The sequence below is a fragment of the Rhinopithecus bieti genome, unplaced genomic scaffold, assembly GCF_001698545.2.
Source record: "Rhinopithecus bieti isolate Rb0 unplaced genomic scaffold, ASM169854v2 scaffold_18466, whole genome shotgun sequence".
NCBI lineage: Eukaryota > Metazoa > Chordata > Mammalia > Primates > Cercopithecidae > Rhinopithecus > Rhinopithecus bieti.
The window spans coordinates 537,588-548,972 of NW_016809319.1; the positions used below are offsets into that span (position 1 = coordinate 537,588).

The window sequence follows — 11,385 nt, forward strand, 5'->3', positions numbered from 1 at the left end:
CCCCCCCCCCCCCCCCCCTTAAGATATGCCTGTTACTTTAGAATAGGGGTATCCAATCTTTTGACTTCCCTGGGCCACATTGGAAGAATAATTGTCTTGGGCCACACTAAAATACACTAACACTAACGATAACTGATCAGCTTAAAAAAAAAAAAATCACAAAACAATCTTACAATGTTTTAAGAAAGTTTACAAAATTGTGTTGGGCCACATTCAGAACTGTCCTGGGCTGCATGTGGCCCGCAGGCTGCAGGGTGGACAAGCTTGCTTTAAAATTTCCCCTTCTAGCTTTTTTGAAAACTGTAGCTTCTGGTAGGACTTGGGTATTGTTCAGGTTAAGCGCTGATCATATTTGATAGTTTTTTTTTAAATGTGGTCAGAGTTATAAATATCTCTTAGTCTTGTTGAAGATCAAGTTTGTATAAATGTTTCTCATTTTCTTGTTTTGTGTGATTTCCCCACAGGGGAAATACCACTGTGGCAGACATGTTTAGCTGCCAATCCAGTGTCTGTTCTACCCTTCTTTCTTCCCGACAAGATGTTGGTTTTGTTCATACTGGCAGTGTATCTAATTAAATTCTTTTCCAGGCTTCCTTGTTCTAGAGTTAACTGTGCAACAGAATTCTGGCCAGGGAGAAATAAGCATATTTCGGGGAGGAGGTTCCTGGGGAAGCTTTTATTTTCCTAATACAATAGGGGAGATGAGTTTAGTTTCACCTTTTCCCACTTCCAGTCTTGAACACTAATGTGATATCTGGCCATCTTGTGACCATTAAGTGATGGTAAACATGAGGCCAAATGCTAGTGTTAAAAGTGACAGAGCAGAAATATGAAGACAGCTAGGGTCCCTAACAAAACTGTTAGATAAATGAGTTGGTGCCAGCAACTACCTTCTTCTAGACTTCTTGTTATGTAACAAAAATAAACCCCTATTTTTTTGTGCCACTATAAGTTAGGTGTTCTAACTTATTGGGAATATGTGCATTTCTAATGAACACAGCAATATTTACCATATTACAACCAAAAGTTTCTTTCCAGCATTTTTATTTATTTATTTATTTGAGATGGAATCTCACTCTGTCACCCAGGCTGGAGTGCAGTGGCACGATCTTGGCTCACTGCAACCTCCACCTCCCAGACTCAAGCGATCCACCCTACTCAGCCTCCTGAGTAGCTGGGACCACAGATATGTGCTACCATGCCCGGCTAATTTTTTGTATTTTTGGCAGTGATGAGGTTTCACTATGTTGCCCAGGCTGGTCTCGAACTCCGGAGCTCAAGCAATCCTCCCACCTCGGCCTCCCAAAGTGCTGAGATTACAGGTGTCAGCTACTGCGCTCAACCTCTTTCCAGCATTAAAAAAAATCAAACCCAGGAATTGAATAGTGAAAGACTAATGACTGTTGTTTGAAGTAACTTCAGTTTTGTAATTTATTACCACCCCCCAGGGTAACTTCAAACTTCTGTGATAGAGACAGAGGTGGAGTTCCTCCCAGTTCTAAGACCAGGCCCACCCATTTTGGTCCAGTGCAGCTGGTGGACAAGTAGAGGAATCAAGAGGCTAGATTTGTGTTTGTGCTTAGAGTGTGTGGGGGGTGGGGGAGAGTCAGTGAAGAATTCAACACAATGAACCATATCCATATTTTGTTTCTTAGTTGCTCCAAAAGCTGGGATTGTGTATACCAACATTACAGAACTGATACATTGTTTAATTATAAACAGCAGGTGGCCTTCTTTCACAGATTCTGTTTCTGGCAGTTATGCAAAGATTTAGGCAAATTGAAATGCATGCTATTTTATTAGACAAAGCAATTTACATAAGATACCTTATTAAGCTCAGAGAAGGGAAAAACATACCAAAGGGAACTGGCTCAACCATTTTATGAATTTTGAGAAAATTGATTTTTTGAAATGTGCTTTGCACAGTTTAAGAATTTTATTTTATTTTATTTATTTTGTTTTTGAGGTGGAGTCTCGCTCTGTCATGAGTGGCACGATCTTGACTCACTGCAACCTCTGCCTCCTGAGTTCAAGTGATCCTCCTGCCTTAGCCTCCTGAGTAGCGGGGACTACAGGCATGCACCACCACACCTGGCTAATTTTTGTCTCTTTAGTAGAGATGGGGTTTCACTATGTTGGTTAAGCTGGTCCTGAACTTCTGACCTCAGGTGATCCACCCACCTTGGCCTCCTTTTATTAGTCCCAAAATGCTGGGATTACAGGCGTGAGCCACCGTGCCCAGCGAAAATAAATTTATAATGTGGTGTCCAAGTTGGAGGAAAGGAGCGTGACACAGAATCTTAAATCCCAACATGATATTCTAATAATATGTAGGCTTTCATCTCCTCCTACGTCTTTGGATATTCCCTTTTAGAATATTCTGGTTTATGTGCAATTTTGGGATTCACTATCCATGGACATTTTCCAACTGGATGTAGTAGAGTAAGTGTAACCGTTAACAACTTTGTAATCCTTTAACCATTTGAACATTTTCTTAGGCCTGGTGAATCTGCATTATTATTAGTAGAGACAGGGTTTCGCCATGTTGGCCAGACTGGTCTCAAAACTCCTGACCTCAGGTGATCCATCTGCCTTGGCCTCCCAAAGTGCTGGGATTACAGGCGTGAGCCACTGCGCCCGGCCCAATATTTACTTTTAATTAACCACACTGAAACTCATTTACAATTTTTTTTAGTCATCACAGTTTAGAAGATATTTCTTAACATGCTTTCATTGTTATTCCCAGAAACAGAAACCAAAGGGATACATTTTAACTCTTGTCGTATAAAGACATCAGTTTCTGTTGTATGGCTCTGGCTTTATTAGTCCCAGCATTTTTCATTTCTCTTCATATTTTATCTTGTACTTAAGAATTCAGTAAAGACTGATGTTTTTTCTTCTTACATTCTATTTTAATGGAAAAATACAAGTTTAGCTATGACAAACTACAATTATTTATGTTGTTTACCAAATGCATCTATTTGTCCACAGGTCTCACAGGGCACATATGGTCAGGAAGCTTCTATAGAAGAAATGGCCCCTCTGGATTCTGCAAAGGAGTCTTTAGGCACCCAGCTTCAGTCTATGGAAGATAGAATGGAATGTGAATCTCCAGAGCCACACCCACTTCAAGATAATGGTGAGAATAATTTAGTTCTAAGAAAGAGGGTGAGACTTGGGAGAGTGAAGGGTCTAGTATTGAAAGTTACCAAACTTCATTCCATTTCAGCTTCTACTGAATGTATTAATAGTTGAAGGAAAAGTCAACCCATATAGTGTAGTGTTATTAAGGGAGTTGAATTAAAGCAGTCAGGTAATAATGTCAAAAATACTTGAACCCAAGATTTTTCATGGATACTTTGTAATGAAGTTGGTAAGTACCTGTGGATAAATCAGATACCTCTGTATGTAAATACTGAGCACTTGGCATTGTAGTCTTGGGTCCCATTGCTGTAGCCTCTGACCACGATTTTTGTCACATAATGACTGTGTATACATTGGAAATACTATTTGGAAATTCTACGTTAAAATATGGAATTTCTGAAGTCTATGTTTATTAGTGTTCTAAGGTCTGTTATTGGTATAATGTGTAGTAGAGGCGGAGTCTGGCCTGGTTCTGGAACAGCTATCTTTTCTGTTTAAAAAGGGTTAGGTAAAATGGATACAATGTTTTTCTCCTCTTACAGCCCTAACAATTTTATTAGACATTAATATTGATTCAAAAACTTACAGGGCTCATATTTTCCTGGTTCTCTTGACATTGCCCATGTAAAATGGATACAATGTTTTTCTCCTCTTACAGCCCTAACAATTTTATTAGACATTAATATTGATTCAAAAACTTACAGGGCTCATATTTTCCTGGTTCTCTTGACATTGCCCTGTATTTCTTCTTCTAATTCATTCTTGTTTATTTTCCTTCTATGCTTCTAGTTCTATAGCATGGCACAAAATGGATCAGCATGGAAAGAAATGCTGTCCATACGATGGTCTTTTTCAGTCACATTTTGAGATAGCACTTACCATTATTGTTATTTTATTATAAAGTTAATCAACAATTTTCTATTGAACACTCGATGTAATAACGTATTAGATAATGTGAAAGATACTAGAGAAATAAGTGATCTCTGTTTCTTTAGAAACTTAGTCTTTTGCATCTACCTATAAAACAGTTAAAGAAGAAAGTGCTATAGGGCTAACTTGTGTTATAAATAGATTATGATTTTCAGGAAAGGAAAACTCACTGTGAGCTTCAATTTAATGATCAAAGAAGGCTTACTGGAACAATTGAGAGTTAAATGAGGCCAAACCACACAGTAACATATCATTAATTTTAACCTACTTTTAGAAAATATAAACATTTTAGATGATTTAAATTTACTAGTTCATTACTGCTACAGAACCAAACTATGGTTCACTTGCCTGGCACAGGAAAACCAAACATCCACATCAGTAAGAGAAAGGAAGGCATTTATTTGCAGAGTGTCAAGCAAGGAGAATTGGGCCCCTCAAAATTAAGACCCAGTCTCCCCGATGGTTTGCAAGTAAGGGTTTTTTAAAAGAAGGGAGTCAGAGGTTACAAGCAAAGTCATAAATCAATATGTGGACACTGTACATTTGTTTGACCTAAAAAGGTAGGACGGACATCTCAAGAGGCTTACAGGTCATAGATAGATTCAAAGATTTTCTGATTTGCAATTGGTTAAGGAGGCAAAGCTTTGTCTAAAAATTTGGGATCAGCAGAAAAGAAGGTTAGCTCTGGCTTGTGGGTATGACTTCTTCCAGGCCCCACAGGAAGAACTTTAGAACAAAGCAGCGGTTGGAATTCAGTCCTCAGTTCCCCCTTATCTGAGGTCTTCAGACCAGTGGATCCATTTGGTGGAGGTATGGGTTTCTGAAAAACAACTTAGCGATATATGTTAAGATGTTATCTTTAGTTAATATAGGGAACATCTCATGACTTTTTGGATGTTGTTTTAAGGTATTACCTTCTTGTTTCTCAAATTGCTCGTTTACTTCTTAGAGATAGTTAGATGCGTGCAATTTCCCTTGAAGGAACTCAAGATTTTCTGTTATTACCATGCTTGGGGTTAGGGGTGGCTGTCAGTCCCCTAAGAGGAGTCCCTGTTCTGTCTCACTATTTGGTATGCAAATTGATAGTATAAATAATGTTGACTTGAGTGAAAGTATTTTTCCAAGAAACTAAAACTATCTAGAGATGTAATGCTAATTCTAAAGTATTCTTTTTTATTTTTTCCAAAATAGTTTTTTTCTTAACACTTAGCCAAATTTGAAGTATTCTTAGTGTTTCTGTTATTATGAGTATTCTAGAAATTTCTTTTAATAAGCTTTATTAAGTCAAAAATTTTTCACTAATTTAGACTCATCCACTACTCTTATTAAAATTAGTAATGAAGCTATTTGTATTGAGTTTGTACTTAATAGCCCTGAAAGGGAGCTGATATGAATATATCAGGTTGGAACTTACTCTTCAAATGTTGATGTAATAGCTAACCTGACTGAATAAAAGAGAAAATGTGTAGTGTGGAGATTTTTTTAAAAATCTATTATTGGCTTGCTGAGGTTCCTCAAAAAAAAAAAAAGTCTTTGCATAGTAAACAAACAAATAAATGCTAATTTGCATCCTATTTTATGTAAAACAATGCTTCAATCATGAAAACTGCTCTGGAAAGTCATGTCCTGGCTTTCTACCCTTTATTGTGTGAAACTTTTTATTACTAGCTGGAGTTCGTCATTTATGCTCTTCCTTCCACCAAGGTTGGATTCCTTAATCAAAATGGTATCCCCCTAGCCTGGTGCAGTAACTCATGCCTATAATCACAGCACTTTGGGAGGCTGAGGCTGGCAGGCAGATTGCTTGAGACCAGGAGATCAAGACCAGTCTGGCCAACATGGTGAAACTCCATCTCTACTAAAAATAAAAACATTAGTCAAATATTGTGGTGCGCCTATAATCCCAGCTACCTGGGAGGCTGAGACAGGAGAATTGCGTGAATCTGGGAAGCAGTGAGTGAGCTGAGATTGTGCCACTGCACTCTAGCCTGGGCAACAGAGTGAGACTCTGTCTCAAAAAAGAAAGAAAATGGTATCCCCTTTTGTGTGCCCATAGTCCCTACTTCTACCTCAGGCACTACTGGCTCTTTGACAATATATGTATTTTAAATTATATTTCTGAATATTCTAATTGATTTTTTTCCTTTGTTTTTAGGGTCATTTTTGTGGTTTTCCATGATGTCCCAAAGCATGGGTGATGATAACCTCAGTAGCTTAGATACTAATGAAGCAGAAATTGAACCAGAAAACATGAGAGAAAAGTTCTTCAGAAGCTTAGCAATGTTACTGGAAAACAAAAGTAATAATACTAAGATATTTTCTAAAGCAAAGTACTGTCAGTTGATAAAGGAAGTGAAAGAAGCTAAAGCTAAGGCGAAAAAGGAATCAGTTGACTACCGTCGCTTGGCTAGATTTGATGTTATCCTTGTACAAGGAAATGAGAAGCTAATTGAGGCTGTAAATGGGGAAACAGATAAAATACGGTATTACTTACATAGTGAGGACTTATTCGACATTCTGCATAATACACATCTCAGCATTGGACATGGTGGACGTACTCGCATGGAGAAGGAGTTACAAGCGAAATATAAGAACATCACAAAAGAAGTTATAATGCTATATCTGACCCTCTGTAAACCATGCCAACAGAAAAATTCAAAACTCAAGAAGGTTCTAACATCAAAACCAATTAAGGAAGTTAGTTCAAGATGCCAAGTAGATCTTATAGACATGCAGTTGAATCCTGATGGGGAGTATAAATTTATTATGCATTATCAGGATCTCCGTACAAAGTTAAGTTTTTTGCGGTCATTAAAGTCTAAAAGACCTACGGAAGTTGCACATGCTCTTTTAGATATATTTACAATTATTGGAGCACCCAGTGTCCTACAATCTGACAATGGGAGGGAATTTTCAAGCCAGGTTGTCAGTGAACTCAGTAATATTTGGCCAGAATTGAAAATTGTCCATGGGAAGTCTCAGACCTGCCAAAGCCAGAGTTCTGCAGAACAAACTGAGGATATCCGAAAGAGGATTTTCTCCTGGATGCAAACTAACAACTCAACACACTGGGCTGAATTTTTGTGGTTCATTCAGATGACCCAAAATCAACCCTATCACAGAAGCATGCAACAGACTCCATGTGAAAGTGCATTTAGCTCTGAAGCTAAACTGGGCTTGTCCCATTCTCAGTTAACTGAAGAACTTGTTGCCAGCTTGCATACAGAAAATGAATTAGATCAAGCTGACAAAGAGTTAGAAAATACTTTAAGAGCCCAGTATGAAGAAAACATTGAGACTGGAACAGATAGTAGTGATATTGAAGAGAATCTTTCTGTCACTCCTAAGATGGCTGAAAAAAGCCCCCCTGAGAGGAGACTAAGATTTTTATCCTGTGTAGTCTGTGAAAAAGAATGCACAGGTGTTAATAGTTGTATATCATGTGATGGAAATATCCATGCAATTTGTGGAGTGCCCTCTCAACATGAGACTGAGGGCTGTGGTCGGCAAATAACTTGTAGCCTTTGCTATGAAACCAGCACAATGAAAAGGAAACGTGATGAGATTCAAAGAAGTTTGCCTGTTCAACCTTCCAAAATGCTAAAGCCATCAGGGACAACATTCTCACCAGACAAAGTAGGAGATTGGGTAAGATTGCATATCTGCCATAGATGAAAGCAGGGAAAGAATCTCATTACACGTTACTGTGAATAAGTGTTGTGTGACAAGGTATATGAAAGCACATTTTTATTACCTTGGATATATTTCCCCCAAAGAAGGCCTAATTACTTTTAATACTTCTCTTTTTTCCCAAGTTGGAAGTTGTAAAGTTGTAACCTTGAATGCTGTCTTTTTTATTATTCTGGGGGTGATGAACAGTATCTCTTTTACTCCTTTTTGATGTCACGCATTTCTTGGGAGAATGAGAAAGCTAAGATTGAGGGAATAAATAGTGTGTATGCTAGTATGTTTCTTCAGATAATGAATTTGGTAACATGAATTTAATGTTTCTCTGTTTCAATCGTGAGTTTGGGTTGGGGGTAAGCTAAGAAAAGACATTTCAAATCAAGTGAAGAAGTATTTGTAGGGGTAGGGGATGATAAATTTGCTTGGAAGATAAGGGTTTGTGTTGGGAAAGACTTCAGTTTGGGAATTTAAATGGAGAGTATGAAATAGAACCAATAAAATTTAAAATCAGTAGGCTTTATGAGGTAGGGTTAATGTTTTGAAATATGGAGATTACTCATGACTTAAACTAGTGGTACTCAAAGTGTGATCAGTAGACCAGTACTGGTATAAAAACTCCAGTCCGTAAGGAAATAAGTATAAAACTTGAGCATAAGTATTTAGAAACATAGCAATTGACATTACTGCAACATTCAAGCAAATGATTAATGGACTTATCTTACCGAATAGACTATAGACCAATTTAGGTATTGTTAAACTCTCAAGGTGAGTCACATGTGGTGGCAGTTACACACTAGTCAAACTCAGTAGGTCCCCATTACAACCTGCGATACTTTATGCTTAGTTTATCAGCCATAACCCAAAGATGTATAAAACTGAGAAAATATAGGCATTTATTTATTTTTATAACTTAACTTTAAAATAATTTTTTATTTTAATCAAGTATAGTTTTTAACTTGTGGTTTAACATTGTTAGCTAAAGGAGGAAAGTAAAATTCATATTATTTACTTTTATTCCTAATTTCAGGTGGCGAAACAAGCTTCACTAGACTTTTTTGTCAAGAAAAGACATGCCTTTTCTGAACACAGTAGTAGTAATAAAAGAAATGTTAACAATAGAAGTTATCCTGAAGAAGGGAGAACCAAGAGAGTTCATGCTAGTTTCACTCGGAAATATGATCCTTCATATATTGAGTTTGGTTTTGTAGCTGTAATTGATGGTGAAGTACTAAAACCGCAGTGTATTATTTGTGGAGATGTACTGGCTAATGAAGCAATGAAACCATCAAAGCTTAAGCGACATTTATATTCAAAACATAAAGAAATAAGTTCACAACCAAAAGAATTCTTTGAAAGAAAGAGCAGTGAATTGAAAAGCCAACCAAAGCAGGTGTTCAACGTTTCTCATATAAACATTAGTGCTTTGCGGGCTTCATATAAAGTAGCACTTCCGGTTGCTAAGTCTAAAACACCATACACAATTGCTGAGACACTAGTGAAAGACTGCATCAAAGAAGTTTGCTTGGAAATGTTGGGTGAATCTGCAGCAAAGAAGGTAGCTCAGGTACCACTTTCCAATGACACCATAGCTCGACGTATTCAGGAACTGGCTAATGATATGGAAGATCAACTTATAGAACAAATAAAACTAGCAAAGTATTTTTCATTGCAACTTGATGAATGCAGAGATATTGCTAACATGATAATTCTTTTAGTCTATGTGAGGTTTGAACATGGTGATGATATAAAGGAAGAGTTCTTTTTTTCAGCCTCTTTGCCTACAAACACAACTAGCTCAGAACTATATGAAGCTGTAAAGAATTATATTGTTAACAGATGTGGTTTGGAATTTAAATTTTGTGTAGGAGTATGTTCTGATGGTGCAGCTTCAATGACAGGAAAACATTCTGAAGTGGTAACCCTGATTAAGGAACTTGCACCAGAATGTAAAACAACACATTGCTTCATTCATCGAGAAAGTCTTGCTATGAAAAAAATATCAGCTGAACTGAATAGTGTACTTAATGATATAGTAAAAATTGTGAATTACATAAAATCTAATGCATTGAATTCAAGATTATTCTCTTTATTATGTGATAATATGGAAGCTGATCATAAGCAACTGTTACTGCATGCTGAGATACGGTGGTTATCACGGGGAAAAGTTCTGTCAAGAATGTTTGAAATACGAAATGAACTCTTAGTGTTTCTGCAAGGCAAGAAACCCGTTTGGTCCCAACTTTTTAAAGATGTGAATTGGACAGCCAGACTTGCTTATTTGTCTGATATCTTCAGTATTTTTAATGATCTTAATGCTTCTATGCAAGGGAAGAATGCAACTTATTTTCAATGGCAGATAAAGTTGAAGGACAAAACAAAAGTTAGAAGCTTGGAAAACAGAATTTCTACAGATTGTTATGACATGTTTCATAATTTAACAACAATTATCAATGAAGTAGGTAATGATCTTGATATTGCACATCTGCGAATGGTTATCAGTGAACATCTTACAAATTTGTTAGAATGTTTTGAATTTTATTTTCCATCAAAAGAAGATCCACGCATAGGAAATTTGTGGATCCAAAATCCATTTCTTTCATCAAAAGATAACTTAAATCTAACTGTAACTCTACAGGATAAGTTGTTGAAGCTGGCTACCAATGAAGGATTGAAAATCAGTTTTGAAAATACAGCATCACTTCCTTCATTTTGGATAAAAGCTAAAAATGAATATCCTGAGCTTGCCGAAATTGCTTTAAAATCGCTTCTTCTTTTTCCCTCAACGTACCTCTGTGAGACCGGATTCTCTACTTTAAGTGTTATTAAAACAAAACATAGAAACAGTTTAAATATACATTATCCCCTGAGGGTAGCATTGTCATCAATCCAACCTAGATTAGACAAATTAACAAGCAAGAAGCAAGCTCACTTATCACATTAAAAGCTTTAAATATTGATATGTAAGGTATTTGTTCAAAGTATGCATATAAGCATTGAGTGTGAGGAATTTGCTATTTCACTTTAAACTTTCTGTCTAGTTACAGTTATGGAAGTATGAAGTTATGAGTGAAACAGCAATTTTCTATATAAATTGCCTATATGTATATTTTAAATTAAGACTGGACAGTTTTTATTATTCTTTTATTGTTCCTGTTGTATTTGTCATATTTATTAAAATATACTTTTAGATCTGTTGATTCTAATATTAAAACATTTGATCATATATCTTGTGTCTTCTTATTGTATTTCATTAGCATGTTAAGATTGTAGGAAAACTTCAGGATGGGGGATGGTTTCTTTGAAATAGACTAGGTCAGTGAAGGGAAGTGAATTCAAGGGGGTAGGCTTAGAATTCAAATGCAGGGGACAGGTCAGTAGGATATGAAGTTTGTTAAGCTGATCCAGAGTGGTTAGGTCGGATGTTGATGTTAAGTTTGTTTTGTAGATGCATGTTTAGACAAAGTGTGTGAGTGGGATGGAAGGAAACACTTATTTTGTAATGGTGTTATGACCTTGGATTCATATTGATACATTCTGATTTCTTTCTTTCTTTTTTTTTTTTTTTTTCCTCTTTTGAGACAGGGTCTTGCTCTGTCGCCTAGGCTGGAGTGCACTGGTGCAATC

At 36.7% G+C, this 11,385-nt stretch overlaps 1 protein-coding gene across 4 annotated transcripts in view; it reads left to right on the forward strand.

Annotated features, from left to right (window-relative positions):
- Window positions 1–10,981, forward strand: part of SCAND3 (SCAN domain containing 3) — a 44,882-nt gene extending 33,901 nt beyond the window's left edge. For all 4 annotated transcript variants that reach the window (XM_017889170.1, XM_017889171.1, XM_017889172.1 and 1 more), the window contains 3 exons: window positions 2,992–3,139; window positions 6,230–7,722; window positions 8,789–10,981. In XM_017889170.1, the coding sequence (XP_017744659.1) occupies window positions 3,034–3,139; window positions 6,230–7,722; window positions 8,789–10,702 (3,513 nt within the window). In that variant the 5' untranslated portion in view covers window positions 2,992–3,033 and the 3' untranslated portion in view covers window positions 10,703–10,981. The remainder of the gene's footprint in view (window positions 1–2,991; window positions 3,140–6,229; window positions 7,723–8,788) is intronic.
- The last annotated feature ends 404 nt before the right edge of the window (window positions 10,982–11,385 follow it).